Here is a 21791-nt window from a genome sequence, read left to right as displayed (position 1 = left end):
ATTGCAGATTCAATGTTTCAAAAGTCAGGTGACAACAGACTGGATTCCAGCTCTATGCTATAATTACAATTCAAGTTGTTTCATAGTGTCTGGGAAGTTTGGGAGACCATATGACTGATGGCCCAGTAAAATTTGCTCCAATCCTGAATGTAAAGAGGACCAAAAGAATACAGTCAGTTTCTCTTGAAAAGTGTAAAAAGGTACAACATCATAGCTGCACAATAATATAATATGATTTCTGAATATAAGAATGGATAGATAGGATATGACAAAAAAATGTTTCCTACATCAGTCAAGTACCCAATGCAACTGCTGCACCACCGATATAGCTAAATCAGGCATAAAATTACTGGATTAGTGAATTTCATCTAATATCTGTAAAATACAACCGTTCCAGTCATCTAATATTTCTCATCTAATATCTCTTAGGACCTTGTTCTCACCAAGAATCTTCAAATTGTCCTCTACCATTTCAGGTAGGGTTGCCAGACTCCTTTACCTTTAATGATTGTGTAGAATGATTGTACAGAATTATTAATAAGTTGCTTTCAGCAGGTGTTACATATTACTTCAGTGCAAGACACCAACATCTGCTGAAAATTCTTCTACACAAAATATTAAAGGTACAGAAGCCCTCTCCAGTCTGCTAACCCTAATTTCAGGGGAGATTTGAGAAAACTGTATACTTTTCCATACGAGCGCCCCATCTATCGTTAGACAAACATGTCTTCTGGCCTTTTCTGGGAGAAAGGTGGCATAGAAGTGAAATAAATAAATAAATAAATAAATAAATAAATAATGAACTATTAGTCTCTAGTGGCCAACTGACTGAAGTGGGGCCATGGTACTGCTGGTCACTCTTTTTTCATTGCTCAAGACGTAGAGCACCCCTGCCACTAATGTCATCTGCCCGGCCAGGGAAAGAACAGCCCCTGCACAAGGCTAGCATAGCAGAAAGAAGGCTAGACCTTCCTAAGATACATAGGAATAATTCTTTAGTATAAAAATGATACAAATATTCAGTTTTGTGAACCCTCTTCCTTAAATGTGATGTGAACTGAAATCTCCCTGGCCCGTATTCTGCCCTACATCTGTGATTGACCTACTAGTAGCCTTGATACACCATATCATCTCTTAAAATTCTTAGGGTAGGTTACATGGGGTGCATTTACACTGTAGAAATAATCCAGTTTGCTAACACTTTAGGTGTTGTGCACCATCCAATTGAATCCTGGGATTTGTGGTTTTACAGGTTCTTTAGCCTTCTCTTGTCAATGAGTGCTGTTACGTCACAAATTACAAATCCCAGGATTGATAGCGTGGAGCCATGCAGTTAACATGGTGTCAACTACATTATTTCTACTGTGTAGATGCATCCTGGTGACCTAGTGCTGCTCTAACAGTGTCTTGGTGGTGGTGATGATTAGGGATGCATGGCAGCCTAAGGAAAGATCTCTGGTAGAGCGCTGGCCGCAATCTGTTTTTTTCCTTCCTCTCCTTTCATATACACATACACTTGCCCTTGGTGTCACAAAATCTGCTCCAGATTTATTATGAGATACTTTTAGCCCAGCAGTAAACACACGTTTGCTTACTTCTCTCAGCGACAAATAATCCAATATTCAAGGTGCTGAGTGTATCAATTCAAAAACAGAAAGTATGAACCAGTGATGATGGATGTTCCCAGAGATGATTGACCAGATTATTCTTTACTATAAACTAGATTTGAATTAACTAATGATACATTGTTAAATTATTTCTGGACTGGATCGCTCTTAACAAACCTGGGCCAATGCAAGGAAGGAAGGAAGGAAGGAAGGAAGGAAGGAAGGAAGGAAGGAAGACACAGACATGTGATGAGCTCAAAGCTTTCCTGATCATAGATTTTAATGCAACTCTTGTCTCTTGCCTGCATTGACCCATGAAAATTTGAGACTAAGGATAGAGCATGCCATTCTATTCTTACTATTCTTAAGAGGAATGTTACAATTTATCTTATTAATTGCTACACATGAATGTGCTGAGTGTAATCATGTTGTGACTTCAAACCTATTTTGCTGTTGCTTTTTTCTGTCATTGTTAATTTATTTATATGCATCCCACGCCTTACAGAATATTGCTGCTTACTTGTATCTCTAATTTTGCTTTCCAATCTTAAAATATAACAATTAGTAACACTAATTGTAATCCAATAAACTGACAAATTAAATGCGGGCACCATCTTAGATCCCCTATTGAGAAAGAAATAGGTTATGAAATACATGGATATGCATACATACCTTCACATAACTGCCCAGACACTGTCCGTTACTATCTGGAATCTGGAACTGTTTATTAAAGGTAATCTCCACATGTTTGCTTTCATGTGCAATTATTGTCCATGAGCACCTAATGTTTCTAGGGAAATTTTGTGGCCAGTGGGGAGAACGAATTGTACCATTCTCGGAATGAAGAATGCCTCCACATCCTGCAAGAATAATGAAAGTTTACTGAAGCAGTTTCAAGTTTTCCAAAATGCATGTGACTGAAAGATCGCTTTTGCAGTAATACAGATGGCTCTCCATATTGGCAGACTAGCCATCTGTGGACTGGAGCATACGTGGAGGGCCCCACCCTATTATTGGCAATGTCGGCGCATTCACATGGCTGCACCAATTCAGTTGCGCATATATCACTCATCCATTGACAATAATGGGATCTGAATCCCCACTAATACAGAGGACTGACTATACACAGTCTTTTCTGTTGATAACTGGGGCCTTTTCTCTGCAGCTCTTCTCATATGGAGGCCTCAACATTGCAAAACAGTATGTCTTGGAAAGTGTATCTGGCTTTTTCACTGACTACTTTTGAACAAGACTTTAAGATATTGCTTACTGAACCTTGTTTTAATGGAAATTCTGTACTATTAACTGATTAACTGGTGGTCTGTAGCCAAGGACTGGCATTTCTTGGTTACTCAGCTAGAACAGATCTATTCAATCAGTTATTGAATGGTTAGTCCAAACATAGGTAAATCCCACTGATCCAATGAGTCTACTCTAGTCAGGACTAACAACAAGATTGATGCCAAAGAACATTAATGGTTACTATTTTATTTTTCATTTTTTACTATTTTAATTTTGTAATTATTCAATTTATTTTCATAAACCAATTTGAAAGTATTCTTGCTCCAGAGAGTCAGTGAATAAATTCATGTTAAATTTAAATTGTTCTTTATATACTGGAAATTGATATTTTCCAGTTCACTAAAATATCTGGAGACAGGGAAGGTTCTAATTCAAACAATGGATTCTGTGTATAAGAGAAAGAAGATTCGACTTACCTAATGAATTTGCAGTCCACGTTGCTTGGAAGCCACCTCTCTGTACAGAGTGGTCAGAATGAAAGCTTACTAACAATTGATTGGAACCAGACTGAATGGTGCCCGGTGATGCAGTTCCACAATATCGTCCTATGACAGGAGAACTAAGAGACCCGCCATTCTGAATGGTCACTGAGTCCCATCCACAGACACGGTGTCTTTCCATTTCAAAGGCCACAAACGTAAGCTGTTGGCAAGCAGTTAAAGAACACTGTGAGCATGCAGTTGTATTTGCAACAATATGCCAGAAATTGACCAAGCTATGTATAGTTTCTTCCATTTAGTTAATTGTAAGATGTAGCTCCAGCATATTTAGACCTAGAAAAGGATGAGGTTGGGTAGCAACCTAGATGCAAATTTCTGTTCCATTGTGCAGATGTTAAAAGAAAACTATTTTTAAAATCTGGTTTGAAATAACTTTATGCTTGCACTGGGAAAAGGGTACTTGGAAGCTAAAGGCACAATGCAAGAATGCAAGAATGAATGAGGATGTAAACCTTATGCACTAAAAATGTTCTGACTTTTGCATTGTAATATAAATGAAATTAATAAAATTATTTTCATTAGGTCAGACACCTTCCTCTGACAGCTGATGAGAATTACTAAAAAAAATTGTTCAGCCTAATGGTGAATTGAGCATTTCTTGGAATCTTCTATATACACTTCCACAGTAGAAATTGTGAGACCAAATCAGGCCTGAATGATCTGAGATCAAAAAAGCCAGTGGAACCCATCAATTTGTTACTGCAACTGATGAAGTGGGCAGTAGCCCACAAATGCTTGTGCCACAAGACTCTCTGTTGTTTTAAGCCAACATGTGCAGCTCTGGCAGATCCAGGGGCCAGTTTTTCTACTCCTGGGCCCCACCAGAAACAGCATGGTGTGCCGCCTTATTTTGCCACACTGTCACTTTCCTAGGAAACTCCATGCAAAACCAGGAGTATTTTACCCCAGTGTAAAGGCTGTTTATCCTGGAATCAGGCTAGATCCTCCAGTTCCATGTCTTGTCTGGGAGGATCAGTCTGTCCCTGCCCCAAGGTTTTGGCCTGCATTGTCTGAAGTAGATGTGAGGCTGGGGGAGAGGGAACCTGGGCCTTTTCGCTCATGCAGACATGCCCTTCAACTCCCTGATTTTGTAATCCTCAGCAAACAGCAACAACTTGATGTTTTTTAATTAATATTTTTTAAATTTTACAAAACAAATTTTAGTATTCTTTCCATACATACATGCACTTTTGCATCTTATTAATTTTTTTAATCAAAAAACTAAATATCACCTCAGTGCACCCCACCCCCGGAGCCATTCCCTTCTTTATACTCCATCCAAAATTTTAACTCCTCCTGTGGAAGAAATTTCCCATTTTCTTTTATTAGTACATTTTCAATAATTTTTTTCCATATTTCATCAAAATTATTTCTTTTCCATAATCCCTTTTTTACTACAACTTGATGTTTATTGCACCTTGGATAATGGTTAATAGACTAATTTCAGTTTGGTGAACAACATGTGTAGGCCTGGAATAAAAATGCCATCCTACTTGCCTTGTATCATTTTTGCCTAAAATCAGAATCAATTATGTGCATGTTGTCATGGTGTATACAGATTACTGATTACTCACATTGATGGTATGTCCTTCTGGTGCTATCAAAAGCCAGGAGCAGAGACTAGAACTGTTGTAAGGTTGTGGGTAGTTAGGACTTGAAATAATTCCACTTTGACCTTCCTGCACACCACCACAAGCTGAAATGAAATTTGAAATATTTAAAGACCCGTCATCATGTGCACAACAGGCATGCCAATCTCCTCCACTGCCATTATTATTATTTTCTTATATCAAAGAGTATTTAAACTTACAGAACGTACAAAGAAAAAGAAAGAATTCAATACGAAAGAGAAGAACTCTGGAAAACATTCCAGGCAAGTGGTTCTACAAAGTCCAAAGGAGTCACCAATGCTTCTCATATAAAGGACAATGAAGATCATGTGAAATGCTATCTGCTTTGATAATCTTCATAGTTCTGCCCCACTTCAGCAAACCTGGAGTGCGTGCCAATCATGTAGTTTTGTCCTCTGTACGTTTCTAAGTAACTTCATAAGAACACTGCACCAATATTAAGTCCCTAATAGAAACCTTCTATATGTTTTGAGGACTGCCATTATAGTGAAAACAGTTATTTTGCAGAAAGAAAGACAAAACTCAAAAAATCTAAAGCCCAAATTAAACATTAAAATGAATGAAAATAAGAACAGGGAGAATTTGCTGTTCTTCAGAAATGTGACAGAAATTCAAAATTTAATCCTGAAAATTAATATAACTACAATTACAGTTAATGTCTGCAGTAATTTTTTTAAAAAACAACAATCCACTTTTCATCATTCATTTTCAAGGGGGAAACAATGAAACAATAAAGTGAAGCTACAACACAATAAACATTAAGAAAACAATTCAAAAAGCAGACAAAAAGCAAATATGAAAAAGTTCAAATAAAAAATTCAATCTGATGGTAAAAGTCAAGGAATATAATAAATAAAGATCTTCATCTGGTGGTTTTATTCTGTTGGTCAGATTGTCCCCTACAAGACATGCCCTTACAGTCTCTCTTTATTGTCAATTGCCATGGGTCCTGAACTTAAAGGTGGGATGATGATGATAGTAGTAGTAGTAGTAGCAGCAGCAGCAGTAGTAACAACAACAACAAAAAAAAAAAAACAGGACACCTCAATAAGGAAAGTCTGGTTGCCCAAAGGAAGATAGGTCCCAGGGAAACCTTATGTATCTATATTGCTAGCCATGGCTTTAATATAGGGACCATAATTTCAACAATTATAGTACTAAGTGAAATCAGTTGAGGTTGCCATAGACAATGAAACAAAGCTTTTGGAAATTGTGCCACAATAAAAGTAATATTCAACTTACCTAGAGATGAATATTGGATAAAGAATCCTTTGTCTGTATTTTTATCATTACTCAGAAACTGTATCCAAATCTGAGGAGATGCTATTAGTAATGGTTCTCGAGGTGTATTGTGGCCACATAATCTGTATAAGAGCTCCCCTTCAGAATCCTCTAAATAAAAGAAATTATGGTATGGACAGCTGAAGTCAGTTAAACTTCTATCAGTGAAAACTAGATAATATACACAGTTGTCAAGACTTCTTGAGCCAATACTCATTAATAACTGAGAGCAATTGTTTAATTACACTTTCTGCCCCCTCATCTTCTATACCAGTATGGAGATTGGAAACATTTATTTGCACATCTTAAGTAGACCACAATGTTGTTACATCCATACTCTTGGAACTATATTTTGTTTAAACTCTAGTTAGTTCAAACAAATCAGGATAAACCAATAATTTGTTAAAGCTAAACCATTCCTATCATGTCTGCATTTGACATGTCAGAAAACAGGTTAGTTTTAAAATAAAATCAGATGCTGGCCATCTTTTCCTCATGGCTGTGAAAAAGGATAAGAGCAGAGAGATTTACAGTACTTACTGGAGCTCCTAGACTTGGCTGAGAAAAATGGCCACTGGCACAATCATCTTGCAAAAATATCAGTTTTAATAGCATTTCAACAACTGTTGAAATGAACATTTTATAAGTATTTTTCTTGAGAACTGGGAGGAATTGCTTTGCCAGCCTATGTAGGTGTATCTACAGTTCTAAGTGGTTTTCCCTTTTAAGTTCATACTTTGAAAGATAAGGGAAGATAACTTAGTAACCAACATAAGAAAATGAAAAATATTTTTCCTTTTAAGAAGAAAATGTATTTTAATATTTCACTTAGACAGCAAAGGCTGGCAAGCTGTTTGTGGCCTTCTTAGCCCAAAGTCAAAAAATCTCCCTGCAAGTTATCAGCTCAAGCTTCTGGCAAGAGTGGTCTGTCCATTTCCTGACAATCTGCTGGCGCTACATCTGCACTACAGAAATAATCCAGTTTGACACTACTTTAACTGCCATGGCTCAGCACTATGGAATTCTGGGGATTGTAGTTTGTTGTGGCACCAGAGCTCTCTGACAGCAAAGGCTAAGTATCTCACAAAACTATATATCCCAGAATGCCATAGCACTGAGCAATGTAGATAAAGTGGTGTCAAACCAGATTATTTCTGTAGTGTTGATGCAGCCTGAGTGGGATAGAGAAAAGAGGTGGCTAATTATTTTTGGTTTGCAGCCTGCACATTACTGGCTCCATCCTTCTTCACCACTGTGGACCCCAACAGACCACTTGTAAGGCCCTCAACAGAAAAAAAAAGAAAGGGTATATTGATGAAGGTGTGGGCCTCAGCACCTAAAAGCTTATTTTGTTAGTCATGCAGGTACCAACAATTTCTTGTTTTAACAGATTATACGTTGCCCATTCAAAATGCCACAACAGCCCCCTGGAGAAAGAAGTGTGTTAATGATATTTATTATCTGGTTCCAGAGGGGCTGTGTACCTCACCTTGTCGAATTTCTAAGTAATCGTTCTGGCAATCAGTGTACTGCTCCAAGTGAAAATCTTCAAAGAGCAGGGAAAGGGTTGTGCTGGATGATTGTGGATTTTGGATGACCCATTCACAGTTCAGGTTGTTTGTGTAGTTGTTGATACCATCATAACCTGGAGAAGTGATGTTCCCTGCATTTGAACTGGTCAGATGTCCACCACACACTGAAGAAACACAGCAGAGAAATAAGAGACAATTTTGGAATACAAATCATGTTTTGACATGAACACTGGGTGATTTTCACTGTTAAAAATGGCATACTAATATTTTTACATAAATAAAATAAATAAGATTGAGTATAGACATCTTCCACATTTTTAAAGCATTTGTACTTTTTAAATGGTGATTCCCAAGCCCATTATCTAAATGCATGTATCTCTGTTACTGAGTATTTTTTACCTCAAAAGGCAAAGTTAAAAAAATAAGCAGAAAAGGTTATCTATCATCTTCTAAAATGTCCAAAGGCCGAACTGTCCTACTGATCCAGATTAGTACTACTTATTGTATCAGCATTCTCCCCTATCATTCATTTTACAATTTGGAGAAATGAAGGGAAGTCAAAATAGAGTAAAACATTAGTTTTCATAATATTGGAGCAATGAAATCAGAATCTGTAACATTGGATTGGAGCCAGTCATCCTTATACTCGACGTACTGAAATCAATTTGACAAGACAAAAGCCCCTTAATTTCATTGGGTCTCTTCATAAGGACAACTATATTTAGATATAATTCACAGGATATAACTAGTAGACCAGCTAAAGGAGCTTTGCCAGTTCTGTTATTAGACACTTATTCAGCATCCCCAACGTTACTGTTCCAAACATTGTAAGGCAAATGGGAACCCAACTTCCATTTTCCTATTTGCATGTTAAAATTGTGGAGATTATCAGATGGGGGACAGGACGTCTATGTCCCATCCTTGCCTCATCTTTATAGCACGATCGTGAAAAGACTTTCATATGATGTTGCACTTATCCCGTTAGTGTCCCATCATTAAACTGTGATTGACTACAATCACATGAAAGACTTTTGCATGACATCACGCTTATCCTGTCATTGTCCCATCAATGAAGTTGAATTGTCCCGTCCTTGCCCTTCATTTTGTATTTACGGAAGAAAGCGTTAATACAATTCCACTTCACTGACAGTTTAATGATAGGATCAGCACAAATGTGTGAATGTCTTTCGCATGATCGCTGTCATAGACGGAATTCACTCCCATCCCTTGTCTGATAATCCCCATAGGTATAGACATATAATACTGGATATCCTCTTATGAACGTAATTAAAGGGGATAATATGGAAGAAAGATGTGAATTGGATGTGGATGATTACTTTATTGAACATTTTAAATCCCAGATAACAAGAATAAAATGACAATAAAAGACTAAAGAATTACAGTTGAAACGTAGTAACAAAATCAAGTATATTTATCCTAATTATTCTACCAGTCCCATCACATATGCTATGTTACCTGCATCTTCATCAGAAGCATAAGTAATTCTGAAGCTTGCCTCTGAATCATCATGGTTTGTTATCATAATAACTGTTATCTTGTTTGCAGAGGATTTCACCTCAGTGCCTGAAACCAATACACCACAGAGTTTGGATAGTCTAGGTGCATTTTCACCAAAACCATTGTGAACCTATTAGATGAAAATAAATAAAGTTTTAGCACAGGTTTGGAGTGAATCAGATAATATCTGGGAGCCCTGCTTGGAGACACCCATTTTTCTGTTCTGGGGCTGTTGCAAAAAACACAGTTTTTGTTGCAAAACAGTTGCAAAACTCTGACACAGGTTTGGAGGAAATCAAACAATGTTGATTTTATGAGTGTTTGCTAGGAACTCTGAGTTGACGTGTCTGTATCTCAGTTTTGGGGGCATTGAAAAATGACAGGGGTTTGTTGTAAAACTTTGCAAAACAATTTGGAGGAGATTCAAAATTTCTGAATTTGTAGTTAACAATGCTTGCGTCATCTACAATCACAGTTGCCCAAAGCTTGTCATTCAAATATGCATCCTCGTGCATGTGCATACATAGTGAACATATTTTTCTATTTGGAAATTCAGACAGAAATCTTAGCTAAAAGGGCTGTACCAAGATCCAGCAGAAATAAAGAGGTAATTCTTTCTCATTTACTTAAGAGTCAGGATAAGTAACATTTAATGTAGCCCACTTGCTTCTAGCCAGATGATGGATGAAGAGCTGAGCAAGGGTAAGCCTTGGTGCCACAAGGACTGGGAAGCAAGGAGGAAGCTAACTAAGTAGTAACATAGATCCCCTAGAGAGTATTTGGAAGCTACAGCAACAAATCAATTAAGCCCTGGAAACTGTAATAAACTGCTGACCTCTTAGCTGAACTAGTTTCTCACACAGCTATTTCCTCTGGCCCAGAGCTGAGCACTCCAAAACTGGGGAATTTGTACCCTGGTCTCCCAGCTGGAGATGAAAACTGGACAATCAGGGTTAGGTCTTAAGATTTACAACCTTATTCAATAACAGCAAGCAATGGAAGAGGGGAAGCCCTATTATCTTCAGTTACCAGTCAGTTATAGTGATTCTTTGTGAGGCTACTTCAGTGACGTCACCAGGCGGTGAAGTGGTGTGAACTGCACTGGGTGACACTGCAAGGGGGTGTCACCTGGTGGGGTAGAACACTGGGTGGGCAGATGGTTCCCAAGCAAGACTCAGAAGGCTGGTGAGGGGGCTGAAAGGGCCAAGCACATCCCCCATATTGCTGCTGCAATGCCATTCTATTTGTCACAGCAGCATGGTGGCGGGAGTGCCCTTTAGGCCCTGTCCCTGGGAGCCCCACCCAAGAAGCCCTGCCCTCTGGACTAGGTGACACCCTGGGTGGGGACACCACTGAGCTTCTTAGAACAGAAATTTCTTAGCACAGTGATGGCAAGCATTTTAGGGACTGAGTGCCCAAATTCAAAGGTGTTCTGGCACTGGGTATTACCTGGTGCCCAAGGTGGGACTTTCAGGAGAGAAGGACTTCCAGAGACAGGACTTTCTCAGAGAAAGCTGAAGGCCCAGGAAGGCAGGGGAGAAGAGGAACAGCATGCAAACAGGTGCCTGTATGGCACATGAAGACATTTTCAGGGCACACGGAGAGACAGGAAAGCTCTTCCCCTGCCCTCCCATCTCTCCATGTGCCCTGCAAATGGCTTCACGTACCAGAGAGGGCACGCATGCCATAAGTTCATCATCACGGTCTTAGGATATCAGAAATTTCTGAACCAGGAATTCTAAAACCATTTACTGGATAAATGAAAAATTTGAAGTGTAGGACCTCCTGGTTCAAGAAAATTCTTAAGTTTGATTATGAGGACATTATCACTTGTGGCCCTTAAATCACTTTCAAAGCTTGAAAATTGTGCCTATGGCAATACGTATCCCATGACGCTGTCTACATCTTGTTACTGCCTTGCCATTCAAGTGTGGTTAGAGCATGTCTTGTAACTGAAGGAAAAACCTGTCACTGACACACCCAAATGTATGGCTGTCTTCATGTGTGGTAACGTCATCAATGGCAGTTTCAGGATTGGACTGTCATGTGCTCTCAGTGTCTCTTCCTCTCCCCCTGCCCCCTCGCCCTTGATCTTCCTGAGCATTTTTTAAAATCTTTCTTTTAGTTATTTATTTTACTTTTAAAATGTACAGTCTGCCCTCCTGCACTAGCAGGCATGCATGCACCATACCACCATTAATTTTAATGGAGCTTGAGCATATGTGGATTTTGATATCCATGGGGAGGGCTCCAAAATGGATCCCCCATGAATATGTTGGTCTGATTATATTAGCATACCTCCAGCATTAAAATTAATGATAGTGGCGGGATACAGACGACCCAAAAAGGGTGGTCTACCGGCGCCTTGCTTTGCTCTGCGAGGAAGCTTCAGCGGACAAACAGTGCGGCTCCCTTGTGGAATAAAAAGAACCTGCAAAAAGCGGGTTCTTTTCCAGGCGTACTTGTGATGCCCGAGTGCGGCAATGGCGCACTCGGGACATCACAAGTGAGATGCGCCGTGCAGACACTAGGTGTCCGTCGCGTCAGAATGGTGCCGCCCATGTGTACATTTTGACGCCCTCATCATGTGCTAGGGGTGAGGCACTTATGGGCAGTGCGCCCTCGGCCAACTTCTATCACATGACGAAGGCGCACTATAGGCCGGTCTGTATAGCGCCTAAAAACCCCTGAAAGGCACAATGGGTAGAGCACAGGGCAGGGAAGCAGGGTTAGGGAGGAGTGTGGAAGAAAGTGCAAGGCCCCATTTGCATTATTGTGAAACCATGTGAGAGGGAATGCCTCAAAACCTGTATGTATCTGGTTCTCCTTACTAATTTAATTGCAGTAAGAATGGAGCTCGTTTTTACAAACACCTGAAGAAGACATCTAGAGTATACACAAGGCATATTGGGCCTTTCTGCTAATAAACTTTATGGCACTCCAGTAGCCTTCTCAATTGTCTTCCTTATATGCTGTGAGACTTTGACTCAAAACTGCACCAAGCAAATAGAGACAGCAAGCTTGCTGATCATAACAGCATTGGTTTTAGCCATCGCAGTGGAAATAATCCTCAGCATTAAGATGTCAGGTGTAGAAGAGTATAGATTAGGTCTGATGACCCCAACTTCAGTGCATGTTAAACATGGGGCTATACAGACCAGTGGCTCAACGCCACCTCTTTTTTGCCTGAATTTAGGCTGTGGCAACCATATGCCACAGCCTCTGCAGGGAGCAAAAGGAAGCCCCCAAAATTGACTTCTTTTTCGCTCCCTGGAAGGGGTGTCATAGCTGCAACGGGGTGGCATGATGATGCCCCTTCCATGCTGTGCTGTTTGGGCGCTGCATATGAGTTGCGCCATGAAAATGAGTGTGTGGTGTAATGGCATGATGGGGGCGGAGTCATGGCGTTGAGCATGTGGATGCTACACTGTGACTCCACCCACAGGCTGGCCTTTTGGGCCAGTCTGTAGAGGCTCATATATCTATAGTATATGTTTCTCTTAGATTTGTATGTGTTTTAATTCCCACTGTCTTATTTTTGTAGCTAATTGAACCTTAAATATCATTTCTGTATTGTATAGTCATTCATATCTTTCTCCTCACACTTACTGCCAAATAATCCACACTACAGTTCTGGCTGAATCCAAAATTCATGTCACTAATGGTAAGAGTGACCCGTCGTCCAATTGGCACCATGACCCTCCATTCACATTTTATTTTGTGCTGGTAAGGATTTGGATAATTGGGGGAGGTAAAAGTCCCAACAGCACCAATAAATTCACCTCCACATTCTGGAAGAATACAAAGAATGATCAGTCTCAGTTGCTATTTTCTTGTAGAACAAAACATAATGTATATGATTTGTAAGAAATGATGGATAAAATAAAAAGGAAATACTTAATAGCGTTTAACACTTGTCATGTTTTCATAATTCTTCATATATGATAATTAAACTGGAAATTAAGATTACTGTATTTTCTGGCATACAAAACTATTTTTTAACCCAGGAAAATCTTCTCAAAAGTCAGGGGTCGTCTTATACGACGGGTGTCATTATACGCGGACTGATCGAAGCAGGCTTTGTATACAACAAGTTTTCCTGCTAAGTACCTGCATGTCATAAGCATTTGAATTAAAATTACCATATTGAAATCAAATCTGATGTTTTTTAAATGTTTATTTGGTGTGTGTTGGAAGAGGGGTAGTCTTATACAGCGAGTATATCCCAAACTCTATATTTTAACTGGATAAGTTGGGTGTCGTCTTATACGCCCAGTCGTCTTATACACCGGAAAACGTGGTAGGTTATTTTAGAACAGAAATTCATCACCAGAAACAACTATACTAGAGTCCCAAGCCAACATCATGAAATAAGCAATACACTGGTACCCCGGGATACGAACGCGCCGCGTTACGAATTTTTCGGGTTACGAAAAAAAAACATTTAATTAATTATTTCCGGGTTACGAAGGTTTCCCCGGGTTGCGAAAAAAAGCCGGCGCTATTTTAAATGGAGCCGCGGCGGAGCCGCGGCTTTTCCCCATTAGCGCCTATGGGGATTCGGCTAACGAAAGACTTCCGGGTTACGAAAATGGCGCCGGAACTAATTAATTTCGTAACCCGGGGGACGAGTGTATTCAGATTAAAAAATATGCAGGGCAAGTTCCATTGTTAAAATCCAGTATTCATTTAGCTATTTGCATTGGTTTAGTTGTAGTAAAAGGAAACTGTGCAAGCATGCAGTTAGGAGAAACTTTACATATTTAGAAAAGAAATGAAAACTCTGTAACTAACCTTCGGCACTTGCAGCAAAATGTAATTTGAAGCCTGGAGCACTGATACTTTCATCAGTAACAAACTTTATGTAAGCCAGGTTGCCAGAGGTGTCCACAGAATGTGGTATAGTAGCACCACAATATCGACCTAATAAATCCCCTAGGTAAGTAAAAAAGATAAAGTAATAAAGAGGATGATCAGCAACATACTGTAACTATTTTTTTAAAAAAATAATTTCCCAACTACATTCAAGAAGAGTGAAAGACCATTATCCTAAAATAACTCCATCCCAATTTAATCCTGACTACAGATGAGCCAGCATGGCATAGGTGTTTATCAGACAAGGGAAATTGGAAGTATAATCCAATGGCAATCCAAACACAATCATGGGGTTTCACGTTATTGAGTGATAGATCACCACACACAATTTCGGGGAAATGGGAAGTCAGTCCGAGCGCAATCATGGGGTTTCATGTTATTGCGTGAGAGGTGATCACATGCAATTTCAGGCAATGGCATGCTATTTTTGGGCAATGGGAAGTCAGTTCGAAAGCAATTCAAATTCACGTAAATTCACTGAACTAGATCCAAGTGTCATTTAAACAGCATAATACCTCCAAAGTGACCCGAAGCAGATTTATTTTGGCCTGTCTGTTCAGGCTCATAGTCACCATAAGATGAAAAGCCAAAAGCCAAAAGCAACAATAACCATGTCTTAGGATGAAAACCGCACTTTTGATTTTAAATTAATAATTAAGGTTTTTTTAAAAAAAATAATACGACAGATAGTAACACTAGGGAGACAACACTGTGACTCATTTTTGCATCACTTATATACAACTTTCTTTAGACTAAGCATGATGCTGTACATACAATTCTGTGCATAAAATATGCTTTGTACTGTATATTTAAAGCCTATCATGGGCTATGTAATATCAGCAAAGCACAGAAAAAGATATGCAGGACTCATTCTCTTACATTGTTCTAGGCAGTAGCCCTTGACCCTTCAGCAGATAACAAGAGTCACTGATGCTGATGGGATGAGGGAAAGTTACCATGCATTTTAGAATTTCTATGTAAGGGAATTTTACATGAGGAATGTGTAGAAACAAAACAGGTACTCAGTGATTTCATGTGACATTTTATGAATAGTACTGATGGCTCTCTCCATGTAGCATATGTGGATGGTTTTCTCAGGTGAGCAAAAAGGTGGCTACATCCACAGTGCAGAAATAATCCAGTTTGTCAGTCCAGTTTGACATCACCTTAACTGCCTAGGCTCAGTGCTAGGGAATTCTGGGATGGTAGTTCTGGGAGATATTTAGCCTTCTCTGTCAGATAGCTCTGATGTCACAATAAACTACAAATCCCAGAATTCCCTAGCACTGAGCCATGGCAGGTAAGTGTGTCGAACTGGATTATTTTTGCAGTGAAGATGCAGCTGAAGGAGGTTTGGAAGAATTTAGCAATTAAATATTATAGAGCAGAATGGGTATGTTCTTCTCTGAACTGCAATTATTGCAAGTTATACCAGTAGTTAATTTATAATATAATTATTCAGCCAGGATATGATAAGAGAAATAAGATTGTTTCACCAACCTGAAGCACTCTGTTCTCGAATTTCCACGTAGTCATTTGCACACGCTGAAGAGTTCTGGATATCTAGTGCTTCAAAGGTAATGCTGAGATAATGACCCCTAGGCCCATGGAGAAACCACTCACACAGTAAATTATGTGGATAGTGAACATCTGGAAATCCAATACTTTCAATGAGCCCATTTTGTCCTGTGAGTGTTCCACCACATAGAGCTGCAAAGAAAGAGAACAGTTCTCACCATTCCTATCATAGGAACTTTGCTCTCTTTCCTCTCCATCAAAAACCATTCCAGAAAATACGTTTTCAAAGTAATAATACTATACTACTTTGTCATTGAGTTGGGCAGGACGTTTGCTTTTCAGTGTGAGGATCATTCCCTATCAGATGTTATCATTTGTTGCCCTAGAACTGTGCCTTCTAACCAAGGACACTTGGGGCGCATAACTAGTAGCAGCTGGTGGCTTCCATATTAATGGTGAAGTGAACCCACACTGAGTTTCAGTCTGAAATTTAAAAGAATAATCCAATGCACTGAACCATCTCCCCCAAATTGGTTCACTACCCAGGTTTTCTCTTTTAAAATATGGACTAAAACCTTGATGTAGCCATTTTTAAATAAGGGACATCATTTTAGTACATCATTGCTTATAATGGGACTTGAACATCCATGGATTTTGGTATCCACAGGGGGTCCTAGAACCAAATTCCAGCAGATACCAAGAGCCCACTGTATTATTATGGGGCAGGGGGAGTCAGGGATTGGAAATTTGTTCGTTTATTTATTTGTTTGGTTTTGTTTATTTTCTGCCTTTCTCCCACAATGGGATTCAAAATGGGAAATCTGTGGCCCTCCAGATGTTGATGAACTTCTATACTCATCATCTTCCACCCCTTTCCAAGTTGTCTGAGCCTGATGAAAAGGCGAATCCAACAACATCTGGAGAAATCTATTCTAAAAGTATTTCAAAAATATGCTTTTGAACAGTAGCCACATCCTAATTCTTTATTAGATGGTATAAATACTATTTGAGACCGATTTTGAAGGCCAACCAAGATCCTAGAAAGATAGAACAGAAATGTTGTGATTGAGGAGGGATACGTTTGTGTGTTTTGAAAAATATTTAGGACCTGACTCAGTTGATTCAGATCAAAATGTATAATATTATTCCTAAATTTATAATTACTTCCTCATATTTCAGATGAGTAAAAATGTTAGTTATTTTGGGTGATTTTACATGGAAGGATTCCAGCAAAATCCAAAAGTATTGTGCAGCTATTTTGTAAATTCTTCCTTTACAGATTTTTGAGGGGGGAAAAACATAGTGAGGTAGCAAATTGAAGATGAGACTGTTTGAACCCTCAAGGGAGTTCCACAAAGGAAGCAGTGTAACTGAATGAAAACAACCTCATCTGAAAGTATCCTAAAATATGCATTTTACCTGTTGAATATCTAGCCTTGAATCCAGCGTGTGTGTTTGTGCTGTCTGACCAAAATCTCATATATAGGGTTGAACCAGTTGATCTTTGAATGCTCGGTAGAGAGTTCCCACATAATTTGGCAATCATTGGCGCGCTGGAGTCAGCACCATCTCGTAATTCAAGATAACTTAATGTACAACTGAAAGTAGACAAGAAATATGTATGTTTAAAGAAATAAAGAACCTCAGATACCTTACTGGCATCTTTATTCTGTCTCCAAGACAAAACTTGCAGATTTGGGGCCCAGTGAGATTATGGTTTGGGTTTTGATCTATAAGTCTGCAGATGTTTTATTTCATGCTTTGTAAAATTGTTATAAACTGTTTTAAAGTGCTTAAAGAATTTGGATATATATATATATATATATATATATATCTTTCAAGGTTATTTTACTGACTGTGACTGCACTTGCCATAAGACCTGCCAATATAGGGAGATTTAAAATACTTAAATAAATAAATAGAAAAATGTTTTGCAGCACTTCAGGAAGTTGAACCACAGAACCTTGTTTTAACTCAATTCTGTGGAGGCAGGAAAGATAAAGATGGAGACAGGGAGGTTAGTAATCAATAATACCTAGGGCTATTTGAGTTGAAAATCGATTGCAGAGAAAGAAATCTCTAAACTAGTCCCAAACACCACTTAGAGCATGGCTCATAATCTTTATCTTCTCATTTAAAGCACAAGATAAGCAGCTTTGAGCACTGGGTTAGAAAACTATGAATTTAGTATGCTTCGTTCTGACTCATTTGTCAATTATTAATCCAGTTGGTTCAGTCAAGCATCTCTGAAGCCTTTTAATTAAAACTGCTAAGAAGGATGGTCAGAGATCTGCTTTCTCACACACACAACTAGGAGCACAACTATATAAGGATGTTTTTTTAATATTATAAATTCAAAATGAATGGGTTTAGGCCTCATAGTTTTTCGTCTATCAGTTTGTCAGTAGGGAAATGACAAAGAGATAGACATAAAATGATGAAGATTATTCAAGAAGAGTATGCAAAAGTAAAGATATAAAGAAAATTTCACCAACAGATACTTTTTATCTTCGCGAAATCTGACTTTTCCATATTAATTTTTTTTCCTAATGAAAATACAAGGGCAAATTGTCTATAGACTTTCAAAAGTTTCTTTGTATTTTATTTTAAATTTAACAGTACATTTTAAATGGGATATACATGCTGTTTGATCACTGAATTGGAAGGAAAGGGCAGGTTGATCACTTGTTACTACTTACCGGTATATTATTCAAAAGAGTTCTTAAGGAAATAGCATATCAAGCTTAGAAAAGCAAATAGACTTAAATGAACCATGAAAAAATTATGCTAGAGACTACATGCCTATAAAACTGGCTGCATCCACAGTGCAGAACTAATCCAAGCTGATGCTACTTTAACTGCCATGCTATGGAATTCTTGGAAGTGTAGTTTGTTGTGACACCAGAGCTCTCTGAGAGAGAAGGCTAAATTGTAGGCTAAAACTACAATTCCCAGAATTACATAGCATCGAGCCATGGCAGCAAATGTGGTGTCAACCTGGATTATTTCTGCAGTGTAGATTCAGCAAATATATACTGTCATTCCCATTAGTGCAATTCATGTAACAGTCCATTATAATGAGATAGATGCTTATGTGAAAATGGCAAAGAAGCCCTCTTTGGTGGTTAGATGTCTCCACAGATATATTTCTAGCTTTGCTATATAATTCCTCCCTGGATGTCATTCAGTTTCACTAATCTTCCTATTTATCTCATAGAGTATCTCCGAGTTTGGAAATTACAACTTACAAACAATATAGCTACTGGAACGAATTACCAATTTTGGTACTGAGAGCACAACAATGTGATACTTCAAAAGTAACGTAATGAATGGAAACTTTCCTTTCAAAAGTTACTTTATTAGTAAAATGAGAAACATTTTCAAACTACTTTAAATTTATTTTTAAACAGTATTTTAGGATTTTTGCATGTCATTTTTAATCAAATCTAACTTTTTTTGGGGGGGATGAATAGCATAACTTTTAACACATTGTGTTACTGTTTACCATCAGAACTGCAAACTACTTATAAGTACTACAACGAGTTACAGGAATTCAAGCCTGAGGGCAGGGAACCGTCTATTATTATTATTATTATTATTATTATTATTATTAGAGTAACCTTCAGTCCACCAATTTATCTTGGGTGCTTCCCTCCATTCCTTCCTTACCCTTGATTCTTTCAAGGGGAAAAAGTATGTGACAATTTGAATGAGTGTTTTCCTGCACCAGAAACTCCATGCCTGTTCTTAGGGAGACTTCTCACAATTATTTCCACCCCATTTGGCTGCAGATAATATATATACAGTACACACACACATATACACTTACATACATATAGCCACCTCCCTGTGATGTAGAAAATGCATTTACTATTGTGTGTGACCATCCAGTCAATCTGCTCCCACTAGATTTTAACAGCCAATGTGAGGGAGGGTCAAGCTTACAGGCAGTGGCTTGGATTAATTTAATCATCTTTTCTATGTCATCAGGCTGCAGCAGCCAAAACTGATACCAAGAAAACTGACCAGATGGAGCAATGGATACCTTTTTCAGATTCTGCAATAACTGTGGTACGAGGTTCTGGGTGAATATGAGTAACTTTCTCCTCAACATGCCTGACAAACTAAGGATTTCACTGCTGGCCTCTCTATTTATTTATTTTATTTATTGACTCTACATATGTGCCGTCTTTTTTTCCAGGCTGGGACCCAAGGCAGCTTCCACAGCATATTAAAAATGTTTACAAAAAGTTCAAGAAAAATGCAAAGAAAACACACCACATTAAAGCACAATAAAACACTATAAACCTGATTTAAAATAAATTAAAAACAGATAAAATATACATCCACATTAAAAACCTTCCCTGCTTAATCTCTGAGTCTAATTAAAATTAATTAAAATTTTAATCTCTGAGCCTAATCTCAACAGGTTCCTCACCATCCAGAACAATTCTGCCAAGTGGCATGTTGGGAATGAAATCCCAGAGGCATACAGTTACTCCCCCCCACACACACACACACACTCACTGCGACATAATAGGCACAAAAACCTACACATGCTAAATGAGAAGTTATGTTGACTTGAAGCAGTGAGGAACAGTGACACCTATACTATGACACTGTTTACCATTTGATTAACTTACAGTTAAATAGGTCATACCCACATATTGTTAGATTTATAAGCATAATAAAAACATTATCAGCTGATGTCAGAGAACTTCTTTACATTAACTGATAGCTTTACAAAATGTAAAGAAAGCTAACGTAATAATGTGTAAATACTTGGGTGAAGGCTGAATATCAAACTGATCTTGAAACTGCAGCTCCACTGCTTCTCCATAGGGAGCAGTTATCTTCCAGATGCAATCGCCATGTGGTGGATAATTGCCAGGATAGTTGGGTGAAGAGATAAATCCAGAAGGGCTGGTTTGACTGATATAGACATTTCCTCCACAAGCTAGAAACAGAAGGACAATATGAAGCCATTAAAAAAGGATAACGATGTGCATAATTTAATAGTCCTATTTGCCTGCTCAGTCTCCACATAACTGGAATTGTACACAACAAGTAGATGACATTTGGAGAAAACAGTTTGCAAGTGTGCCAATGATGACACTACAGAATGCCTATACTGTAGCTCTAGTTCCGTGTGCACTTTGTAATAAGATGTGACTATGAGGGACTAGTATCTCCTGTCCTTTTGCACGAAGACTAAAGCATCAATTGAGAGTTTAATGTCAGACATGAACTATACCAAGATAAGTGGGGCTACTTTCTCTTGAAACAGAAGTTGCATCTCATCATATAAGCCATGCACAACCTTCAGTTGCCAACATGGGGAGCCACCAGGACATATTAAGGGAGCATATCCTCTTGTAACATACAATTAATGTAGGGAATGCATTGTTATAAAATATGATGTTTGCCATTAGCTTAAATGGTTTTAAATCCAGGTTAGACAATTCATGGACCACGGGTCTGACACCTTTCATTATGGCCAATGGAATATTCTTTGTAAATGGTCTGATCTTCTTCTAAAGACATGTAAGCTAGTGGTAATCATGGCTAAATGGATGATTCAGGCATGGCACAGATTGACAATGACAGGATATGATTATTACTTTCTTGACCTCCTTGTAAGCTTTCCTGGGCATTTACTTGGCCATGAAACAGATTAGGGATATGGAACCTAAGCAGGTGCAGGGAATAACTTTAGCTCTCTTTCAAGGATCCACCACCAAATACACTCTTACAAAAAATGAAAAGTCCCCCCCCCCCAAATTAAAAAGAGAAAGTAATTAGAAGTTCACTTCTGGATTTAAAGAAAAAGAATATGAAAAGCCACACATATTGAAGTAAGGTCTTGTGACTTGCTTCAGAGAACTGTCATTCCTTGAGGCTACCATGAATGGCAATTCTCCTTTGTGGATGTTTTCTTTTTTGGAAGGGGCAGGTTGAGGAAAATGTGTGTGTAGGGCGGGTGGAGCTTTGGTCTCATCCAGTAGCGCTCCTCTCAAGACAAACCTT

At 38.5% G+C, this 21791-nt stretch overlaps 1 protein-coding gene across 1 annotated transcript in view; it reads right to left on the bottom strand.

The window, feature by feature from the left end:
* Positions 1 to 21791, bottom strand: part of CUBN (cubilin) — a 175007-nt gene that overhangs the window by 29047 nt on the left and 124169 nt on the right. The window contains 11 exon segments of the mRNA XM_042472046.1: positions 2280 to 2467; positions 3326 to 3551; positions 4984 to 5105; positions 6283 to 6432; positions 7811 to 8017; positions 9330 to 9501; positions 12981 to 13162; positions 14166 to 14306; positions 15747 to 15956; positions 17184 to 17362; positions 20547 to 20721. Of these exon segments, the coding sequence (XP_042327980.1) occupies positions 2280 to 2467; positions 3326 to 3551; positions 4984 to 5105; positions 6283 to 6432; positions 7811 to 8017; positions 9330 to 9501; positions 12981 to 13162; positions 14166 to 14306; positions 15747 to 15956; positions 17184 to 17362; positions 20547 to 20721 (1952 nt within the window).

This window comes from Sceloporus undulatus, chromosome 6, assembly GCF_019175285.1.
Source record: "Sceloporus undulatus isolate JIND9_A2432 ecotype Alabama chromosome 6, SceUnd_v1.1, whole genome shotgun sequence".
Taxonomy (NCBI): domain Eukaryota; kingdom Metazoa; phylum Chordata; class Lepidosauria; order Squamata; family Phrynosomatidae; genus Sceloporus; species Sceloporus undulatus.
Note: the sequence above shows the minus strand (reverse complement) of the source record. Positions and strands in the feature narration are given on the sequence as shown.